Source organism: Oppia nitens, unplaced genomic scaffold (assembly GCF_028296485.1).
Source record: "Oppia nitens isolate AA-2021 unplaced genomic scaffold, nextdenovo-longstitch-racon4-pilon3 scaffold8_pilon_pilon_pilon, whole genome shotgun sequence".
Taxonomy (NCBI): domain Eukaryota; kingdom Metazoa; phylum Arthropoda; class Arachnida; order Sarcoptiformes; family Oppiidae; genus Oppia; species Oppia nitens.
Window position 1 is genome coordinate 510,114 of NW_026533252.1, and position 25,725 is coordinate 535,838.

Consider the following 25,725-nt stretch of genomic DNA (forward strand, 5'->3'; position numbering starts at 1 on the left):
TACTTTTGTAGGCCTCGCAAACTTTTTTCATAACATTTTTATTTTAACACTTATTACTAATTTAATTTAAAAATCAAACTTTATATTGGAAAAACTTATTTTATTTGATAGTTTAATTTGTATATTTATTTAGAAATCTATATTTTATTTTAGTTATTATTATGACTTTTATTTTAGTTAATTTAACTTATGTAAATAATTTTTTTAAACTATAAATATAACTAATTATTTATTTAGTATTTTTTGGCTTTTATTGAATTTGAATTGGTATTATAGATATTAAAATATTGCATTTTATTAATTGTCATCTATTTTTGCCAAAATTATAATTTTTGTGTATTTCTGTATTTATTTGGTCACCGAATGGACTTCTCTTAGCTTTTTCAATGRTTTTTACGACATCTATATTGTCTTCGCTAACCTTTACAGTAGAATAATGCAGAAAATCTGTGTCAGTGTTTGTAACTTATTATTGCTTTAATAAAAAATCAATATTTTTTTATATATATTATACAATTGTAGAAATTAGTTCACATGTCTAATAAAATTAGAAGTATTAAGAAATTTGTTTATTTGATGACAACAATGTTATAGATTTTTTTTATATCTAAAAAAATATAAATTGGTTTTTTTAAAATTGTCTCATTATTATCATAAGAAATGTGTGTAAAAGCAAACTATATATAAAAATTACAGTTTTTGTTTAGTTTTAAAGTTTTAACCATTAATAMAATTACATTAAAGCAYAATTCTATACAAATTAATAATTTTCTACTAGATCAAATATAAACTATAAAAATATATAAAAAATAAGTGACAAATAATATATAATTTTCGATTATAAAAAATATGTCTTTTTAAATAATATACTTTTCAATAATGAATGTTTTATTAAATTACAATATTATTTCAAAAATGTTAAATTTTATTTTAAGCATTAAATTTAGAAAAATAATTATCAGATTTATCTAAAAAATAAAATTTTATTATTTGTAAAGATTTATCGTAGATATTGTCTAAACTTTTATTTTATTTTCAATGTTTAACACATTTAGAATAACAAAGAGTTTATGTTAACATAGAATAGGCGTATTCATCACAAAATGCATTAGTATTTTATAGTAATTCYTAGTTATTGTATTTGACATCAAATCAGAAAATTCACTTATTTTGCTTATCATATCATATGATTCAGAAATTTTAAATAATGGCTTACACTTTACAAAACCTAAATAAATTTAATAGTAAGTAATGTCTATTTTGTCACAATTTGTGACTTACAATAATGTTTATTACTGTAGTTTTAATATCAATAGGTTATAATTTTTTTTTATCTGAAAGTTATTTTTAAAAATAAAATTGTATTAAAAATTTTTAACTTGTCTAAATTGTTTTATTAACTATTATTTTTAGTTATATATCATTGAATGTCATAGTGTAAAAATTATTATTCAGTTATGATACTAACTGTTATAATAACCATTATAATYATTAACGATTCAATAATTGTTATTACAAATATTACAACTTATACTTATAAAAAAATTTATATTATTTTTTATTAAATCTTTTTGAAAGCATTTTAAGATTAGATAGAAGTCTTATGTTATTTTTATCTAAATATCATTGAAATAATATCATACAAAATATCAAATAAAATGCAAAGTATACTTGTATTATACAGTATTACACGATATACAATACATAAATTATTTTATGTACTGTATATTCATTGTGATTGTATGAATGTATACTGTATTATACTATTGTAATTTACAAACAAACAAAAATATTTTCTTATTTTTTTACTTAATATAATCAAATTATATATATATATATATATATTTCAAACAGTTTTATTGTAATGAAATTATTGTCATTGAAATCATTAACCTTTAAAACTATTTGTTTTGGTGATTAAATTTCTTGTTCATCGGCTATTTCACAATGACTTTAACATAAATGTTATCTAAAATTATATTAAAAGAATAAATAAAATTTCAAAATAAAAAAATAAGAGAAACTTTCTTATGGAAACTTATATAAATAAATTTTTATTTCTTGAAAATAAAATTATTTGGACATTCAATATAAAACACAAACATTAATGAAATAAATAAAAAAGTTAACAAATATTTATATTATTTTCAATATGTTTACAATAATGTTAATAACATGTTTTCAATAAAATGAATTTAAAATTATATAGAAAATTCAAAATATAACATAAATAATTAATAAAGTAAATTATACAAACAATATTAAATAATTGATATTTATATTGTTTTATTATCTCTATACTTAATTTGTTTAATATTAATAATAAATGTTATTTCATCGATTAACATAATAAAAGATTGATAAATYATGTTATTTTGAACTTGAATTATAAAAAACGTAAAAATTTATTACTAATCAAATTATTATTATATAAAAATAATACATCAATAGGATTTTTCTAATATAAATTTCCATAAAAAATAACTGATTTTGTTGATGAAAATAATTGAATCGATACTTTATAAAATCTATTGTATGTAACAATGTATGTGCAAAATATTATTAATTAATTTTTCTAACAAAAGATTTATTGATTTTTATTAATAATTTATTTTATTTATTAAAATATGTAATAAACATCTAAATTAATTTATTTGTATTTTTTCAAAAACATTTCTTATAAAATATCAATTAATAAATATTTATATAGTATATACCRRTACATAAATAATTGTTCATTTGTCATAATTATATTTTCTTATTAATAAATAATATTTATTAATATTATAGACTATAATTTATAGTATGTATATAATAGTTTGAAATTAAGTTAAAATAATTATTTAAAAAAATAAAATTCTTTATAAATAAAGATATGAATAATTTTCATCACATGAATAAACTATTTTTCTTTTATGGCTTTGAGTCGGACATCAAACACAAAGGATGGCAACGATTTTTCTCAATCTTAACAGTGCTATCACTGACCACTTCATTAATATTTTGGTTAATCATATTCATCATCGATTATAAGCCAATGTTCAACATTTCGTGGGCCATCAAAATGGTTATCCGTTTTACTTCATTTGGTTTGTTTATATCGAGACATAAAAATCTTGTCAATCGAGGGGAACGACTGTCTATTGAATGTCAAGACAAAAATCTTAGCCGTATTTCCTTATTATTGGTCATCGTATGGATGGCTGGTGTGGTTTGTATGATACCATCGCTTATCAAATGGATCAATGATTATACATCTAAGGATATGTTAGGTCTGGGAAGTCGTAATTGGATGATAACACTCAGCCTTATTGCTATTATGGAAATTTTCGGTATTATTCATGGCTTTGGTGTCGGAATTTTGCAGATTCTGGTGTTTTTTCAAACTCATTATATTATCTACAGAATCAAAACCAAACATTATATGACTATTAGCCGAAAGAGTTATAATAAGTATTTTTATAATAGTTATTGAAAACATTTTTGTTGTAAATAAAATATATATATATTTTAGAGATATATCAACACTTCGACAGCTAAGACTAGAGGAAATCCATATCAGAGAACTGGAGCAGACATTTAATGATACAGTTGGTTACATACCTGTCCTGTGGATTAGTGAGCTATTTCTAAGATTATGTATCGGCATAACAAACATTGTGGTCAGTCCGGTAAGTGTTGAAGATATTATATTATATTTTTTCGACACAATTATATTTCACGCAATACTGTTATCAAGTATTGTGTTTGTCGGCTATTTGGACCAGAAATATGACTCAAATACAGTCATATCAATAATCAGCAAATCATTTATGAATAAACCGACAAACGATATGTCATTTGAGTTGGAACTGATTAAATACTTGTGCGAACTGTCCAACAGAGCTAACAGTCCCATCAAATCTATGGGTTTGTTTGATATTAACGCTAAGTTTATATTAATTACGGCTAACGCTGTCATCACTTTTTCGGTGATGTTTATACAGTTGTTATCAAAAAATTAACTTAAAATTGCATATATTGTATAAGCTATTACTTGTATACATCAACAATGTTAAATCGTATCAATTCTATATCTAGCAATTAAATCTTCTATAAATAAAGTCATTAATTTATTTTTCATGTTTTTAATTGTTAATAAATGTTGTTTAAAATTTAATTAGTATATTGTATATACTATACTACTGAATATTGTACAATATATTATATACTTTGCTATATCAGAATATGTCATTAAACTTAATTAATATTATTATCAAATAATAATTTTTTAAAAAATTATGTAAAGACACTTATAAATTGTTATAAATGTGATGAAAAGATAATTTCTTAATGTATTAATAGTATAACTATGATGTTGTGACAACTCTGTTGYCTAATATTATACTAAATTATAATTATATATTAGTGAACAAAATGACAGTAATAATCTACAGTATGTTACTATAATTGCTTTAATTTTGTATAAATATTTTATGTTAATAATAATATTACGAATTTTTTAAATTCAAGTTTTATTAATTTTTAAATACATTTGAAAGCAATTTTAACAGTAATGCATATTATATCAGTTTTTTTTAAATTATTACAATAATTTTTGTATTAAAACTATAAAATATTTTTAATATTAATTAACTTTATAATAACTTAATATTATTCACACAAAACTACATTATTATAAAAACATTAAAAAATTTCTCATAACTTTTCACAATATAAATAAATGGAAAAACATTTGTCTATAACTACAGTATAATAGAGATAATGTAAACGATAGTCCATTTTTTTATGATACCACTGATCGCTACATATAGACTGGTTTAAGACATTACACATTAATGTAATTTATTTAAATGTCGCAAATTGTTAAATGTTTAATGTTTTTTTAATGTTGACAAATCTATATAATATTTGAATAAATAAGATTAATATCTGAATTAATCAATAAAAAGGTCACACACTGTACTACATGTCCACTCAAGCCATGCAAATCTCCCGCATCTCTAACACTACTAGTATCTCATTAAACCAGTGTATATGTGGTGATCAACACTTCATCAGTTGTAATATCAAAACAATTGACTATCGTTTACATTATCATTACTTTAATAATTTACAAATGTATTTATTGTCGTCAAAAATCAAGTAAAACTTATTTTATAATATTTTACTAATTATATAATATTTATTTTGACTAACTTGTAAAAAATATTATATCAATTATCTTATTGTAAAGTAAATTAAATTTATTGTTATAGTTATAAATTAGATTTATTTAAAAATATTATTTGTTTTAATTTTGGTAATTTTTTTATAAAAATATTTTTATACTTTTCGTCAATATTTTTATTACTAATTAATTTAATAAATTGTAAATTTTTATGTCGTGGCATCAATAATAATAAATTATGATCAAGGTTACTAATTGTACTAATATTTAAATATATTAAATGTGGAAAAATATTGTAGATTTCATTGAAAAACGATTTTTCTATGTTATAAGTTGTCGCAGATTTCATAGTTAAATGAGTTAAATATTTGCATTTATTTATTGTATTAATTGATAAGACAAAGTCTGCTGGATAATTGGCGATTAATATTAATGTAAACAAATTATTATTTAAATTTTCATTAATAATTAAAAAGATGTTAATTAAATTAGCATTTGTTATATTAGTTAACTTTAACGATAATTTTGTAACATTTTTGTGGCAATTTTGAGCAAAATGTTGAAAATGTCTAACAAAACAATTATCGATTGTTTCTTTCATTTCAATCATTAATTTATGTAATTTTTTAAATTGTATTAATCCCGACATAATTGTCTCGATAAACAAGTCATCATAGCTGTCATATAATGTTATGGACAGTGATGTTAAATATTTGGCATAATTTTGAACAAATAAATCAAAATCATTAATATCTAGAGTAGAGTTATTGAAGAAAAGTCTAATATTTTTAAGTTTGTGAAAAACAAATGAATTATTTTGTGGAAAAAATTGGAAAAACTCTTTAATCTCTTCAAAAGCAAAATTAACAGACAATTGGTGTAAATTAAAACATTTTTGAAGATTATCACTAACACAGTCATCGACGGTATTATTGCCAGTACTTCTTAAGTTCAGACGTTTTAATTGTTGACTAAATTTGTTAAATAATTTGTTAATTGTTTGGAGTGTTAGATAACGATCGCAATACAAGAAAATATCGGTTAAATAATTACAGTTATCACAAATCATATCAACAATTAAATCATTGTGTGAATAGTTTACTGGTATATAGTTATGTGATATAATTTTACTAATATATCGACATTTTTGTAGTACAGTCATCATTGGATTAATATTTAAAAACCATTTGTTTTCACTGATGTGTTTAATTTTGCACAATATATGATAGATATCCAATGTTTTCTGTGAATCAAATATAAAACATTTCCACTGTTTAGACACACATTCATATCTGAAGCGGTCATCAAAGCACAGGTACTCAAGTATAGACAGACACAGGTCGTCACCAAACCGGTCAAAAGAGTCGCGATTGATATTCATTTGTAATTTATTTATTAAACATTTGGATATAAAATCATAAAATATAAAATTAAAACAGTATAAAAGTATATCAATTAAGTTTAATTTAACAATTTATTTTTGTTTATTAGTTAAAATTTATTATTGCAATTTAATTGAAATACTCGATTTTACTCTATCATTATATATATTTTATTTAATATTTATTATTATAATACAATCAAAACCTTCATATTAATATAAAAAAATAATAAACACAATATTATTTCTATGGTTATAATCATTTATAAATTAAATAACATTTCATTAGATTATAATAATTTATTTATATTATTTTTTTCATATTTGTTATGAATAATGTACTGTATATTTTGTTAAATAATTAATTGCATATTTATAATGAATATAGTTATGAATTTAGTAAAAAATTATATTTACAATATATAATTATTTCAAGATATTTTTGGATTTTATTTATAAATTAAAGTTTTTATTTTTTTTTAAATGATTAATAACTTATTATTTGTTATGAATTAGTTTTATCATTCATATAACTGTTATTTTTAATGTCAAGATTGTTATCTAATTTGAATTCACTGTTAATCTCTTGTTTATATAAATTTGATTGACTTTTATCAAAGTTAGTCTCGTTTTCATCTGAAGAGTCCATCATTTTATTTCCGTTTAACGGCTTAGAACCAAAACCATTGCCCGAACCGCTACCAACATTATTACCTCCATTACCCAAACCTGATGTCCACAAACCGGGAACACGATGTGGTGGTCGTCGGTGTGGTGACGCCGGAGGTAATAGACTACCGCCTATTATTCCATTCCCGGAACTGTCGCCAACATTATTACCTCCATTCCCGCTGTTGTACGCAGAGTTACCATTGTTTAGACCCGAACCAAACCCGTGATGAGTACCACTTTTTCCATTTCCTGTGTTATTTCCCCTATTATTACCACCGATTCCAGTATTATCACCGCTGAATTCAAAATCCCTTTCTTCTTCGTCATCAAACACTACGTGTCCATTGCCTACATTATCTCCGGCATTATTACCGCCATTTCCATTGTTCCACCCGTTAAACGCATTTTCATTGCCTGACCAAAGGCCCCAATTTTTACCGCCGTTTCCATTGCCAGACCAGTGGCCAACATTGTTGCCTCCGTGACCCCAATCTGATCCATTAACACCACTGGGCACTCCTTTATCTGGTTTCTCTCGAGCACCGGGTTTGCCCCTAACAATACTATTAAACGAGTTATCACCGGCATTATTGCCACCGTTTCCGTTGTTCCAACCATTCAAACCGTTCCAATTTCCCGATATTAATCCGATGTTAGTGCCTCCGTGTCCATTGCCAGCATAGTTACCAGTATTATGACCTCCTAACCCACCACCTCTACTATTATCTCCATTATCATCAATACTGCCATTTAAATTGTTACCGCCATTACCGATATTAAAACCGTGACCACCATTGTTATTTCCCGAAGCAATACCGATATTTATACCTCCATTTCCATTGCCTTCGTCTACTACACATCGCATTCCATTTGCATTTACCGATCCAATACCCTGACCACTGTTACCATTACCCGAACCAATGGCAAAATTAAGACCACCATTTATGTTGTGCCAACCATTTTCACCATTATTATTTGCCGCACCTAAGCCTATATTAATAGCCGACAAGCCTCCCGGTGCTGAAGTTGTCTGAGTCGGTCCACAATAACAACGTTTGTCGGGCAGTACTGGTCGGGTAGTAATTTGACCGCTTGTCTGTTTGTTTGGCATTAATTTATCTTTTTCATCGTTAACTGATTTTGTTGTTGTAATGTCCAACATATCTGGACTTGAGATCTCAATCATATCCATTTTGGTACAATTGATTGACTTGTATTTATGACTAAAAAAGTTGAGTTCATCCACTTTGAGATCAGTCACTGGTTTTACATAATCACAAGTGGATGTTCTCAACGATGTCTGATCTTTATTTACGGCACCGCTTACTATATACATCCGCGACTTCTTCAATGTCACTCCACAAGAGTCTTGTGAAGTCCATATGATGTCCTGCGAGTCCAATGTTAACCGTTTATTGTTTTCGTCATCAATTTTGTATATATGAACCAAACGGTATCGATAGCCGATCCGTGTATTGAACGATCCGGGGACGGCCTGATAGAGCCGGTCCGAAATTACCATTATTTTGGTAACAAAATCTGAGTTACAATAGTGATGAATAAGACTGTCACGACTTTCACACTCATTATCCACACATAGAAACTGTGGATTCATGGGTTGGGTGCACACACAGCACCGGTAGCATCGAAACAAACATATTGTATATATTGTTAAAAATGTTATTATCTTTAGTAAATAATCGGTCATTTTTAATTTTATATCTATTATAACTATTAATTATTGATCTTTAAAATGTTTAATTACAATTAACAAAAAACAAAATTAAAAACAAATTTGTTAAAATAAAAAATCAATATCACATTTACATAATTAGGGTAACATTAATAAATACAGCATATTTTATTTTTTAACTTATTTTGATTAGTTTATTTAAACAACATATATAATTAATTATATTTTAATTATAATATATATTTTTTAATAAATTAACTTTTAGAATAATCTAGGCTAAATTTGTTACATAAAAATATGATAAAATAAAAAATTTGTGCTGTCCTAATTTTTCACTTTTATGTAGATCATATTTTTTGGTTTAATAAAAATTACAATAATTTACCTACACATATGTATACTAACATTAAATATAAACAAATTAAATTATACGGTAAAGGTCGATATTAGTTTACTCATAATAATTTAATTATTATTAATTTTAGGAATTTTATGTAATATCTATGAATACTATTTTTATAAGATTTTACAAAATTAAATAACCCAATTAAATATTTAAAATTATATATTCAGTACAATAAATCTTATATTTGTTTAAAAAGTTACAGAAATAACAATAATTAAATTTTGCAAAATAACAATAATAATATCAAATCATTTAACACTATAATGTAGTTTTGTTATACAAACAAAATTTAAATATTTATAATAAAATCATTCATTTGATTTCATATCATTTATTTTTAGTATATTTATGATAAAATTTCTTATCAAATTGTGTACTCAATCAGTGATAAAAAAAGTGTTATTTACTGTATTTAGGGTTTGATATAATGATCTATCATTGAATATATTTTCATAAATTCTATTATTTGATTATATTCCCATACAAATATTTTAACATTTTGCAAAAATTTATTTGTTTTAAATTAATTTGCTATTTATATTAATAATAAAATTAAATTTTGTTGAAATTAATTAATAAATTTATAATAAAAGGCTTTAATGAAATTACTATTTTCTCATATGATAAAAAATAAAAATAAAATATATATATATAACAAAAATTAGAGGGAATTGATTGATGAGTTTGCATATTGGGGATTACACTAACACTATACACAATACTATATAAGCGCATCAAAATTGTGGTATTTTAATAATTTAAAATTTTAATTTAAAATATACATTGTAATAAAAATTTATTTTTACATAAATATTATATCATTATTATTGAAAATTTATTAGTGATTGAGTTTATATGAAACTACAAAAAATGTATGAACACATAGTTGATAGCAATTTATGCGTTGAAAATAAATTAAATTATCAATCGGTTATTGATTTAATTATTGATCGATTGCATACCAATTCTGATGACAATTTATTTGTAAGTTTAGTTAATAATTACTTTAATTGACAATAAAATTATGCAATGTTTGACATAAATATTTTTTATTATTTATTTAATAGATTGATTGCACATTAAACCGAAAGTGGACTAAAAAGCAAGTGTTGGACTCGAGTCTTAACTTTGCTTACTATTTGATAAATGACTGCAAACTAGCAAAAGGAGAGATCATTTGTTTTGTAACCCAAAACTCGGATATTCACGCCATCGGTATTATCGGTTCACTGGCCGCAGGACTTGTCTACTGCTGTCAACCGCATCATTCAACTGAAAGTATTACATAAATAATAATTTTCTAATTGTTTATTTTAATTTCAACATTAAATTTATGTAAAATTTATGAAAAATTTATTTTATTTATTAATTTAACATTAGTTTAACTTTTTTTAGGTGAAATCAGAGATAATGTCAGCAAAATAAAGCCATCGGTATTAGTATGTTATGAACAAAATGTGGAACAAGTTATTAATATTGCCAACAGTTTTCCATTTGTTAAAGTAATATAAATTATTAATAATATTAGTATTTATCAATATATTTAGTACTCTATTATAGCTTTAAGTATTAATCATTACAGATAAAAAAAAATTTAAATATTAATATTTATTATTAATTATATATTTATTAATATTTAATATAACTATAGAAAATTTTGATGACGGATAAGCCACAAGATAATAGTGAACATAATATTGATTTTCCCATATCATTGGAAAATATATTTACTATTGAAAGAGATTATCAATTTAAATTACCCGTTAATTCACAACTTACCGAAACGGCCACATTTGTGCTGAGCAGTGGATCAACTGGACAGCCAAAAGCTATTATCAAAACTAATAAAAATTTATTATCGACTGTCGAGGCATTAGCGCACCGGGAGATAAGCAAATTAACCCCGAATGACATAATGCTTTCGAGTAATTTCTGTCATATATCAGGACAAAGATGTCTATTATCAACCATTGATGGCAACGCACAGTTAGCTATCATACGTGTCGATGAAGATCTGGAAGACGTCTATCACAATATTCATAAATATAACATTACAACCGCTTTTTTGATACCAACACAATTGAATTATTTGGCAAAACATTGTGACACTATCGACAAAAACTATCTTAAATCTTTAAAAGATGTGGTAACGGGTGCGGCATCGTTGTCTGAGACTACCTACCGGTGCATTGTCGATAAGTTTGCATTTGAAAAATTTCGTATTTGTAATGACATATGAATTTTAAACAATTTCTATATAATAAATTATATATTATTTATTTAAAAAATCAGGTTACGGTATGTCAGAAGTTGGATGGGTTACACAAACCCCGTTATGTGAAATAAAAAATGTAGACAACAATTGTATTGTCGGTAAAGTTGTACCAAATACTCAAATCAAAATAATTGATGAAAACGGTAAATCATTGCCGGCCAATACTAGCGGACAAATATGTATTGGGGGTGAACAGGTAGCTTATAAATTATACATATATTATGAAAAAATGCTAATAAACTGTATTATTATTTTTTTTAATATTAATAATAATAGGTAACTCCAGGCTATTTAGAAAATAAAGAGGAAAATGAAAAACTTTTTACAGCTGATGGATATTTAAAAAGCGGTGATATTGGCTATTATGATGACAACCATTTTATTTATATAGTCGGACGCATTAAAGATGTCATAAATGTTGAACGTATGAACACATTTGAAAATTTAAAAAAAATATATTATTAAAAATATAAAATTTATTTACAAAACAATTTTTTATTTGATTTCAGGAGTAATAGTAAGACCGGCAGAGTTGGAAAGTATATTGTTATCGCACAGGGATGTCATGAATACTGCAGTTATTGGTGTCAAAGATGAAGAAAGAATTGAAGTTCCGATGGCTTTTGTTACTGTTGTCAATGGATCTCAAGTGACGCCTAAAGAACTCATTGATTACGTGGACTCAAGGGTTAACTACTATAAGAAACTTAGGGGTGGACTCAAAATACTCGAAGCATTTCCTATGACTTCATTGAAAAAAATTAATAAATCAGAGTTAAGACGACTCTATACTTAATTATATTGAATTTACTATATATACTATATATAAGTAACAAATATAAGTCTATATATATATAATATATATTTTTATTGGAGTAAAATAAAAATAATATTGTTATATTTTATATAAATTGTTTTTACATTTATGTCTATTATGTACTATTAATATAATAATTGCTCAAATATTTGTTTATAAAGATTTAATCTTATTAAGTGTACTGACATTATAAGCAACATTAGTTTTATTAATTTTTATTAACTTAATGTAATCAAGTAAATAACTTATAAAAAATTAATATAAATATAAAGTTATTTTTACAAAACTATTATAAAAATAACAATTTAATTTAATTGATTAACTATTTTTTTGAATATAAGTTAAAATTATTTGTTCAAAAAAAATTATTGTTAATAAAATCTTTTGTATTTATAATACTATTACTTTGATTTTAAAAATAATTATGACAGCAATAGAAAATAAATTTTTAACAATTTCTTATACATCATATAAATTGCATTCATTAATAAATTGTTGTGATTATAAAAATATTTATATTAACAGTAATTATGTTAATACACAATCAAAATTTATAATTGGTGTTTCAACTACCGGTAATACTAATAATATGGTAATAATTTTATAATAACAGTTACAATGATATTAAATAACTTAATATTTTCTTACTTTTGTCGCATAATTTATTATTAAGATATTTTATTTTGGTTTTCTACAATCATTTATCAAATATTTAACATGCTCACTTAATTTAACTGTTGTACTAAAAAATATTAATCTTGATTATATGTCTATGGAATACAATTTTTGGGTTTGTATAATTTAAATAATAAAAAATAATAATTATATTTTTTAAATTAATATTTTGCAATTTTCATTTTAAATTAATACATAAGATAACTGATTTTATATCAGAGACAATAAACTCTCAATTTATGAACTTTCAATTGAGTCAAACTGATTGCCAGCTAATTGCTGAACAAAGATACTTAACTGAAATATTGACGGCTCAACAATTGGAAAATGAGAATGCTCATTTAAAATCTATCACCTTGGTGAATTGGAGGGTATTTTAATTATATTAATTATAAATTCTAACTAATAATATATTATTACGTTAATCACAATATTTAAAGTGATATATTAACTAATGTTTATTTTAATGCATAAGGTTTGGACAATAGTAATGTTTTTTGCTATACTAAATGGCAATTTGCGTAATGTTTTCATATATATTATTAAATGTTTGTTATATCCCATATTACTATTACTATATATTTCAAGAATTAAATCCAGAGATTATATTATTGATAAAATTGATGTCAAAAACTTTACATTTTGTACAAACAAAAGAATTTTACTTATATTAACATTAGTATGGATTATATGCTCGACTGCATTGGCCCGTAGTTTCTCCAGTGTATTGTTTACTATGTATTTTAGACCGAAACCCATTAAAACTGTCGAAAGTTTTAATGATTTGGTTAAAAACAAAAATATTCGTATATTTGATTACATGAATTCATTTAAATATTTAAAAATAATAAAACCACAGATCTATAGTAAACTTGAGTTTAGATATGAAAGAGATATCAAAGATTTTGAAGCACATTATCATGAGTTGAATCCGACGGATAAGTTGGTAAATAAATTGGATCAGTTGGTCAAAGGACAGGCAGTTTTAATACAGAACTCAAACCACAACAACCGTATTATGCAGTCATATCCAGAGTCTCGGTTAAGGACAGCCAGTGAACGACATTTTCATTATTATTTAATGTATTATATTAACCGAAATAATCAATATCACAAAAACCTTAGTAAATAGTAAGTAAAAAATATCTTAAATTATTAATAAATAATTATAATTAATTTGATAAAATAATTGAAAAAATCAAAATTTTTATTGCATTAGTTTAGAAAATTGTATTGAAAAAGGGTTTTACAAAGATATGTTAGCCAAACAACATGTTGTTATATCAATGTTAAGCAAAATGATTGATATGTCTGCCAAACAACGTAAAAGTTTGTTCAAAAAATTTAAAAGAAATAGATTATATGAAAGACAACATTTAGACAATAAAAGTGTCATCAGATTAGACAATAACTCTGTGTCCATGTTTTATGTGTTGATCATTGGATATATTATTTCGTTGTGTATATTATTGATTGAAATTACTAAATTAAAACAAATATTATTATTATTAAATTAACAATTCATTTATAAATGTTTTTGAATGATTTTCAAATTGTATTTGCTTAACATAAACTAAATAAAAATTAAATAAACATTTATATCATTAATTATTGATTAAGTAAGAGAAAAATAAATAATTTTTATAAATACAACTGTTTTTATAGTATTATAATTGATTATTTAAATAACAAGCATATAAATAATCAAATTGTATAGAAAATATGAAAAATTAAATTCTTATATAAAATATTTATTCAATTGTTTTACTTAAATTTGAGACCAAATTCAGAGACAAATCAATTGTTAATGCATTCATTTTCCACAGGTTTGTCATCTAATTTATTATCATTTAAAATAAATCATAGATTTTTTCTATTCAATTGGTATTTTTTATACAAATTATTAAAAACATGTATTAATATTTTTTTCTTATTGTTTTCATAATAGTATATGTACTATAAGTATCATTGATATTTGATAAAAATATTATTAATCTTTTGTTGTTTTTAGTGTAAAAGATATTTTATTTGTGTGATATATAAATTTAAATTAGCTTTTATTGAAAAATAATATTTTTTATATTGTATTCTTTATATAAGTATTTTTTATTGTAATATATTGATATATAAATTTATTATATAATCAAATTTTATAAAAATAGGAAAAAATACTTTTAAAAAATTGAATTTAATTACAAAGAAAAAACACAATTATTAATACAAAATATTAATATAAAAATTCATCATAAGATCTAGAAATAGAAAAATAAAATAATAAATATCTAAATATAATAATTAAATAAATAATTTTTTAGAATATTAATATTATTAAATAAAATTATTATTACTTTATGCAACTATAACCGTCAAAAATAGTTATTTGTAAATTATGAATAATTTACGTATATCAGTAAAATTATACTATTATATTATTATATTATATTAAACAATGCAAAATATAATGTATAGTATATTTTAGCGTTTATTGACTAAATTTTATGTAAATAAAGATTTTATATTTATTATCTGAAAATTCTAAACTTAAAATACTATTTTATAGAGGCGTTAGTTAAAAGTATTGTATTATAAAATATTATTTTATAAATATTCATTATTTTAATAGTTTATTAATTATTTAAAAACAGATCAATAATACTTTTATTAAACATATCTTTTTGTTATACATATTATACTTAAGGTATATTATAGAAAAGTATTTTACATATTTAATACTTCAATAATAGTATTTATTATAGAAACTACATTTATATAAATGATAATATAATATATTATTTTACATAAGGTTAATAGATTATTATATAAATTTACTTAATAAATATAAATTATTGAGATTACCGAAGATATCAATGGATAAATTTTTAATACAATTAATCGCACCGTTTGAAAGCACGACATGCTATCCTTATAATGTATATTTTCATTGTATAAATAACAATACTACCAGTGCTAATAATATAACAATTGGTGTCAAATATTTTGAAATTAAGTTTGTAAGAAATTTTTAATTTTTAAATAAAATATAATTAATTAACTAAAATTTAAATTTAAAATAACTGTTTTTAATTTTGAGGTTATTCTCTATGGCTTACTCACTGAAATAATCAATTATTTATTGTGCAAGCTTAATTTAAATGTCAAATTTATCCCATACTCAGTGGGGCATCTTAATAATGATTCAATTAAAACAGTAATATTATATATATTTTTAAAAATTTATATTAAGTTAAAAAATATTTTATAAAAATTAAACTGTTTTTACATTAATAATATATAGCACAATGACTTTATAATGTTTCCGATTACTTTGTCGAATCCAGCTAATGAGCATGGTACATTTCTAGTTGTTGAGCAATTTTATCAATTGGAAATGTTAACATCGCTAAAATTGCAAAATGTGCATGCTTATTTTAAATTAAAATTAATATCAAACTGGAAAGTAAGTTTATTGTCAAAATAATACAAAATTTTAAATTTTTATATAATAAAATTAATTTAGAAATTATTATTTTTATAGATATGGCTGACAATAGTATTTTTTGCAGTATTCAATGCTAATCTTAGATACATTTTTAGAGCATTTAAAGAATTGTTAGTTTTAATTATTAAAATAATGTATAGATTATTAACAGGAATGTCAGCTAAATATATTACATTTAATGAAATTACAAAAATGAAAACTAATAAACATTTATTGTTTATTGCAATGATTGTATGGTTTCTGTTGAGTACAGTCCTATCCCGTAGTTTTGCCAGTGTTTTGTTTAACTTGTATTTTAGGCCAAAACCGATGCGCGTTTGCAGCACTTTAGATGATATCATGACTAACCATCGGATCTATGTCTTAGAACCGAAAAATGCAACAAAAGATTTGTTTCTAATTAAAAAGCAAATGTATTACCACTTAAAAGAGCGTATTTTGAAAAGTCATGAAATGTTTACAATACGTGCAAAGTGGACATTTGGCAATCGCACCGTTACCAACAAAATAACAGATTATTCATTGGCTTTAAATGAGGTACTCAATGGACGGGCTGTTATGTTACAGGACTCGACAACTAATAAAGATATCCTACAAAACTTTCCCATTTCTAATCTAATAACATCTACAGATAATTATTTTCCTCTTAATTTGGCTTATTTTGTTAATCATAAACATAAATATTATACTAATATAACAAAATTGTAAGTATTATAAAAAAATTGTTATGTTTATAAATTAATTTTCTTACACATAAAATAAATTAGTTTTTAAAAATTAAAATTTTATTTTTAGTATTCGCGAAATCATTGATCGAGGCTTTTATGAAAACCTTTTGCGTTTGTATTTTACATCAATTCATAGATTTAGAAGATATGCAGAAATACCAACTAATGATAACAATCAAAAAATTGAGAAATTGAATGAATTGCATGACATAGACAACAATATCATCCGATATAAGGAGGCTAAAGGACTGTTTGTTTTTTTATTTTATGGATACATATTATGTTTACTAACATTTATATTTGAAATCAAGCAATATATATTGAGATCAAAAGTTTATTGTACAAAATTAAGCAAAATCTAAACTAAACTATAGTTTTTAAAATTATATTTTGGTTGTCTTAATTGTAAAATAAATACAGGTATTTTGTTTGTAATAACAATATTAAATTTGTTATATACTTATATTTAATTTTAAATATAGTCTCAGTAATTATATTTTAAAATATGATTAAATTGACATTAATTTTTAAAAATAATGTTATAATATGTAATAATACTGATTTATATAAATATCTCTTCACATTTTGTCTATAAATGCACAATAAAACTGAAATATTATTTAAAACTAAACAATATTTAAAACTAAATATTTTTAATTGTCATAAATTATTATTATCAATAATCAATTGTCATGACTACAACTATACACTTAAATATCACTATAAAATAAATAATTTGTAGAATTATTTTATAATAAAATTATTTAACTTTAATAATTTAACCAATACTTATTTAATAATGTGTTATTTAATTTAATATAATAATATAATTTTATAAAACAAATAATGAAATACCAGTACATTTAAAAGTACAAAAGCATTACAAACGGGTTGTTTTAATTTAGAGATCATTAAAGATGACGTTCCCATTGGAAAAGATGGTTATTATATTATTACTAAAGAAATGAAGAAAAAACATTGAATGGACAGAAAAATATGCCGACTTATACTCAATGGCTAGACGTATATAATGAATGGATAATAAATTTCAGTAAAAGACATAAAATTTATGATGAAATTGATTTGAATGCAAATTATGATATTAAATGTGATTTTTTCAGACATTTCATACAAACTAAATATTTCATAAATTACATACTGAATGAATGAATTTCATTTATAATAATAGAATTTTCATTATCACTGTTACAATTGATGGTAACATTATTGTAAAATTTTAATAATTATATTTATTACTACTCATATTCAAACATTTAAATTATTAATTTTTATTATCATTATTATTAGATTAACTGTATTTTAAATATAAATATAATTTTTATATTAAATTAAATCATATTTAATATTATTGATATTTGGAAGTTTAAAATATAAAACAAATATAATTAAGATATTTTTTATTTTTCATATTTTAAAAAAATATTTAGCAAACTTATCTGAAACAAAATACATATGACCCTCAATTTCAGTTTTCAAGTCTAATATAAAGTATTGTTATATATTGTTAATAAGTGAGTATCAGTAGATTTTGTCACTTAATATTAGTGTGAAATTACTAAAATTAACAGTTAAAGTATACGGCTATAATAAATATAATAAAAAATAATCTGTTAATTACAYATAACCATAGAGATTATAGTTATTATTTGATAAAAGTAAAACAATATGCAACTACTGTACTAATAATCTAAATTACATTAGATTGAGTAATAAATAAAATTACACTATACTATAAATACAATTGCATTATTATTTTTTATGTTTATCATTAGTTAAATCAATTTAAAAACAAAATATTTGTACAAATTAAATAAATAAAGCATAAATATTTCATATAAATTTTGAAATACTGCATGTAAGTCTATGCATATTAATTTTTAAATGTTTTATTATATTATACACTATAAATTTATTAATAGTTATCAAATATTTTTAAAATATTTATTGTAAAAAATGTGTGATACAAAAAATTTAATTGTTTTGAATAATGATGACATAAACTTTAAGCTTTTAATACACGCGAAACGTTTAGAAAATGAGTATCGATTAAGTAGTAACTGCATCGGCGCCGGTACTTATGGTATAGTCATAAAAGCAGAAAACAAAATTGATCTCAAAGAGTATGCCATCAAAATGATTATCATTGTCGGTAAGGAATTATATGATTATATTTTATGGTAAATCAATTAAATTCAATGTATTATTTAGGCGATAATGAAGATGAAATAGAGAATGAGTTTCAAAATAAGATACATGAGCTAAAGGTATGGGCAAAACTCAACTATATTGAGTGCGTTCAATACCGCAGCGCTTGGCTGGAAAAGGATGAACAATCGCGACAACGGTTTCTCAAGTATTGGACAGAAGGTATGACAAAGTGGTCGGTCAAAGATACCGATGAAATTGATTTTCATCGACGTATCCGTGAAAAGGCTAAACATTTTGTAATACTTCACATCCAAATGGATTTATGTTGTCTATCACTTCGAGATGTGTTGACACAAATGGATGACTATTTTCAATCCAATGATAACTTAGATTTACTTTATATCAAATATTATATGTCATCTGAATTGTTGATTGAGATACTGAAAGCAGTCAACCGTTTGCATACAAATCGTCCTGAAATAATACACAGAGATATTAAACCGGAAAATATATTAATACAGCCATATGGTGACCATGGTCATGTCATTAAATTAGGTGATTTTGGACTATCAGTTATACACGAGTACAGTGATCAGTCACATTCAACGATGAAAGGCACCGAACCCTATATGGCTAATGAGGTGATAGAGGGAAGAACAGAAGGACTCCGAGCAACATATGATACCAAAGCTGATGTCTATAGTGTCGGTGTACTYATAACTATGGATTTGTTTAATTTTAATATAAAATTGTAATTTCAATAACTATTATATAATTGTTTACTTTTAAAACTATAATTTATAAATTTATACATTTTATATATAATTTTTAGAATTGAGCAATGTAATTTAAGTGCAAAATATGACCTGATTTGTTCATTGGCTTATATGGCTCAGAGTGGTGTGTTTGCTACCCGACCAACTTGTAAGGACATACTAAATGATAAAAATCAATGGGCGCTAAATATAAGTCATGTCAAACATCTTATTGAAAAATATGTTCAATTGGATAATCAATACGATATAATCACACATTTTATTCAGTATTATTTGCAACAAAAACTTATTTTATTAACTAAATAAAAAATTAAAATAAAAATTAATATAGCATTTAATATTTACTAATGAAATTTATTTAAATTATATTAGTTGATAAAAATAATTAGATTAAATTTGTAGGAACTGAACCATATATAGCACCTGAAGTCAAAAATAGTGGGAATTACATCACCAAAGTTCACATCTATAGCGTGGGTATTATTATTCAAAATATGTTCAATTTTCATATCAATCGGTATTTTTTGCATATAATTTTTATTTATAATTAACTAATTGTTAATTAATTGTTTGGTCAAAAATACATCACATATTAGTTAAGAAACTTTTAAAGGATTACAAAGGATTGATTGAAACAGTTGGTCGAGACATGTTTGGGACCTAATTGTGACACTATTATTGGTGACAAACATAACTGGGTTATAGGCTATGGTTATGTCACAAATGATATCAGCAATCAATTTGGTTACCCTTTTAATACCGTCACCAACTATGACCCGGACACATAATTTGTGCCATATTTTATTAAAATTAAAAGTGGATTTTACAATCATTTATAAAAAAATACAATGAATTAATTGATACTTAATTTTAAATATTAATCCATTTATTAATACTAACTTATATATCAATATAACTAAAAACTATTTAACTGCAGAATTAGTTATATAATTAATTGTTATTAATTGTATGTCATTAATAACTGGTGTCTATTGTAGACCATTTGTCACACGATTGCAATTTCATTCATACATATAATCACATAAAACATCGAAAGTGTGTTTGCATTAGATATTAAAACTAGAATCATATTTATGTACCGAAAACTATTTAATATATCAATTTATGTTTAGTCAACGTTTGTGTGATTATCTTAATAGATATTTTAATTAAGCAAATTACTAAAAAAAATAAATCATATTTTTTAATAATAAAATTTAATTATCAATCAAAACAATGCAAATGTTGTTTGATTTCATCATATAATAGTATTTTTGAATAACAAATCAAATTGAATAAACTTAACCAAAAATATTAGGAACCAAACCGTTAGAAATGATTAATATGATTACGATCTCTAATATTAATATATTAATCAATAATAAAATAATAATATTATGAATATATAAAAGTTTTTTATTTTAATTGTTTTATTTTTATATGAAATGCATTGCATGTGTTGTTTGTATGGTTTAAATCATCAGAAGTTGTGTCAAACAATTGTTAAGTCAGACATCGATTTCATCCAATGATATAATAATGACTGAAGAAGTGAATGTCAATATTGCCGATGAAGTCATTGTTGGCGACAATCAAAGCTGTTGTCAAACAAACTTTGATATCAACGATGATATCAACTTCTTTGATGACATCAATTTTGAGACCATTGATGACAACTTTGTCGACTTTGTACTCAATGACAATAACGACAAAAGTGTTGTCACAAACAACTCTTCGGACACCAATTTGGATGTATTGGAGGATATCATTGAAAGTAAATGTTCTTTCACTCAAAGTAAGCACTTCTTCTTCTTTTGTGTTCAAATTGATTGAACAACTAATTTGAATTCAATTATATCTTCATTTCAGTACTTCATATGTTAGAAACTATTGACAACAATAATGAAACTACAGATCAATCAATTGGTTTGTATTTTTAAAAAAAATTATTTCGACTATTGTTTAGATATACAGAAAGTTTAATAAAAGTTATAAAATTTGTTTTGTTTGTTAAGACAATATTAATGATGAAAGTAATGACAATTGTGTGATAATACCAAAACCCATACCAAAGTCTCACCGAAAGAAGTCGACTGACACTAAATCAGGCAAACAATTAAGGTTTTTATTTAAACAATACGGTCTTCGGGTTAACAAAACTGCCGATCATTTGCCTGCAAATCAAGTGATTGATCCGTCGATCGAGAAAATAACAACAAGAAGTGCTTATAAGTCGACAACAATTACCGGTAATTGTAGGAAAATCTCGACTAAAATACACACAAATAATAATAACAATGACGACGAAGACGACGACGAAGACAACGAAAACAAAGAAGACAACGAAAACAACGAAGACAACGAAGACAACGAAGACAACGAAGACAACGAAAACAACGAAGACAAAGAAGACAAAGAAGACAACGAAGACAACGAAGACAACGAAAACAAAAAAGACAACGAAGACAAAGAAGACAAAGAAGACAAAGAAGACAACGAAGACAACGAAGACAACGAAAACAAAAAAGACAACGAAGACAAAGAAGACAAAGAAGACAACGAAGACAACGAAGACAACGAAAACAAAAAAGACAACGAAGACAAAGAAGACAAAGATGCTGTTGTTGATGATGATGTCAATAACATCTACGACGACAATAACAATTGCAATCATAATAATAATATCATGAAATCGCAACCAAAACCCGTAACAAAAGAAAATATAGTTAATAGCAGACAATTACCATCAATACTAATAAACAAACTCAATATGAATCCAATAATACCATTAATACGATTACAATTACCCTATGAAATGATGCCTATTGTAAAGATACCACTCGTGAGGATGCCAATCATGAAGACTCATTACACTAACAAATTGAAACCAAATCCAAATAGTCTGCTAAGTCATAGATCTGATGACAATACACTTAGTGGTCAACAGAAAGTGGTGTCAAATAAAATAATCAATAATGAAAATAATGAAAGAGTTAGACATAGAGGTCGACCACCAAAATCATTGAAAAATCGAAGTCAAAGTTTAAATATGAATCAAACAATCAAAAGATGTCTGAAAAGGATTGTTTCGAAAAGACATAAATTGATGAATAAAGTCATTATGAATAGAGTTTACCTTAAGATTAAGATATCGCAGCGATGGTCATCAAAGTCATTGCTTAATGTGAGACCAATTAAGTTAATCAGTTAATTGGTATTAATGAAATTTATTGTCACTATATTTTTTATTTTAATTGGTTAATAATTGGGTAGTTTTTATTAGTTGTATATATACCGTAATTAATAATTATCAATTGTATGAATTTGTAAATAATTTGTTAGTTTTTTTTGTTAAAATCAAGTTTTTTTTTATTTTGTTTAAATAACTGAATTGTATTTGATATAATTTTTTGTTAAATACAGCATGTATTTAAAATATTTATGTATAAAAATTTTAGTATTTTTTGTTTGTATAATTGTTAAAATTATGAATTAAAAAAAACTATGTACAGTAATTTGTATTATTATTATGTATTAGATTAGAATTTATAGAATATTTTTCAATTAAAAAATAAATACTGATTTTCATAAATAGATTTTATTTGTATAATTTTATTAATAACATTAGATAATATCAAATATAATTACTTTATCATAAAATAAATACAAATAATCAGTATTTTTATCTAAAACAGATACAACTGGTTGTCTCTCGGGTCACATCATAAGTACACTCTCCACGATTATATCCCTGAACTTTAGTACATTCAATATAACACGGTGTTGAGTTACACGTGTAGATGCACGTGCGTATTCTATTGGTGCCACGCTCGCAACGACTATATGAGAAAACTCCATATGGACCGGGAGGTGTAGTTCCTTGACAGGCGGCAGTATCCATATTAGTACAGGAGCTCTCAACTAAATTATTYATAGTTTAATTAATTAAATAAAACTTTAAATTAATTTTTTTAAATATGCATAAATAAAAGTCTAATTATTTAAATACCTGATTCCCATGAAATTAAAATTGTTGTTAACAATAATATTAATGTTAATTTCATTTTTCAATAATTTTGATTATAGTGTAATAATATCTTATATATTGATAATTCTATTATTGCAGAATATTTTTATATTAAATAATTTATTAAACAACTTGATTTAATTTTAGCTAAACTTTTTATATAAATATAACTTTAATGATCTATTAAAAAATGACATTTATAACATCTTTTAGTTTTAAAATAATTGATTATATATTTTTTATCCAATGATGTCAAAGATAAAACTATTGTTAAAATATTTTTATGACATTGAATTTTTAAATAAAACATAATAAATAATCTACATCTGTATATTGATTTCAGATGTTGTGATTAAGTTATAAGTGTAAAACATTTAAAAATTGTTATAATCACACATATTATAATAAATACATTGAGTTACAAATAAATAATAATAACATGACTATAAAATCTATAAGCAAATAATAAAAATTGATTAACTATTATTACCAATACTTTTTCAGTTATATTTACAATTTCATTGTTATTAGTAATTTGTCAAGCTAACTTTACTTTTGAATAAATTRAATGAATTAATGAAATAGTTATGTTTAATATACAATATATATATAAATTTTCTYTATAAATAAATAATTAAGATTATTATTATCTATTTTGTTATTTAGTGATATTTAAAGATCATTTAAAGATTCATTTAAAAATAATTAATAATTAATTTTGTACACCATTTTGTATTTTCTATATGTAATCAAAATTATAAAAATAAATGATACAGAATCCATATCCATAGTTATCAGAAGTGATTTTTGATCATTTTATAGCTATCCTCTCTATCTATTATAAATTATGTTTAATACTCCCAATAATATTGTAATGAGTAGATTTTATCATTCCTGTTATAACTATAATATATCTTATTTCTATACCGTTTCAATATTATTTTAATAGCATTGCCATTTATATCTGGAAAGTGTTGATTATTTAGATGTTTCATGAGAATTTTTGGGGTGAGTTACTCGCTTCACTTTCCATGCAATGATTTCACGTAAACCACTGGAATGGCCGCCACTATTGGCACAGTACTCCTGTAGTGGTTTAGGCTGTCTTAATTGTACATTGGGCACAATATTAGCTTTTACTACACAATTATTAATACAATCTATGTCTGATTGATCGTAAATTAAGACATTACTACTTTGCGGACCAATTATATAAAAGGTATTATCTCTGGTCCTGAGATTATTTAATTCAATTTGACCTTTACTATCAAACGAAACACTATTTAATGTTAAGACAGACTCATTATTTTGAGAGTTAAGACTCGAAGTCTGTACCACTCGGGTCTGGTCAGAAGCTCTAAGACCAGTAAAAACTATTTTACTAGTTTGGTCACTCACTACACGTGACACAACTATAGTATACTGAAGACAGGACGA

General features: G+C 23.6%; 2 protein-coding genes across 2 annotated transcripts; both read left to right on the forward strand.

Annotated features, from left to right (window-relative positions):
• The first annotated feature begins 10,098 nt into the window (after nucleotides 1–10,098).
• On the forward strand, nucleotides 10,099–12,393 carry LOC128964050 (luciferin 4-monooxygenase-like). The gene is made up of 7 exons (XM_054310609.1): nucleotides 10,099–10,306; nucleotides 10,390–10,600; nucleotides 10,718–10,824; nucleotides 10,974–11,547; nucleotides 11,615–11,793; nucleotides 11,874–12,021; nucleotides 12,107–12,393. Exons 1-7 carry the CDS (start codon nucleotides 10,178–10,180, stop codon nucleotides 12,391–12,393), a joined length of 1,635 nt encoding a protein of 544 aa, XP_054166584.1. The 5' UTR covers nucleotides 10,099–10,177.
• A 787-nt stretch (nucleotides 12,394–13,180) lies between these two features.
• On the forward strand, nucleotides 13,181–23,472 carry LOC128964051 (uncharacterized). Its single transcript, XM_054310610.1, has 11 exons — nucleotides 13,181–13,204; nucleotides 13,290–13,448; nucleotides 13,949–14,130; nucleotides 14,309–14,418; nucleotides 16,842–17,251; nucleotides 19,345–19,486; nucleotides 19,546–20,236; nucleotides 20,318–20,527; nucleotides 21,746–22,056; nucleotides 22,131–22,187; nucleotides 22,277–23,472. The coding sequence occupies exons 1-11, from the start codon at nucleotides 13,181–13,183 to the stop codon at nucleotides 23,470–23,472; spliced, it is 3,492 nt and encodes a 1,163-aa protein (XP_054166585.1).
• The last annotated feature ends 2,253 nt before the right edge of the window (nucleotides 23,473–25,725 follow it).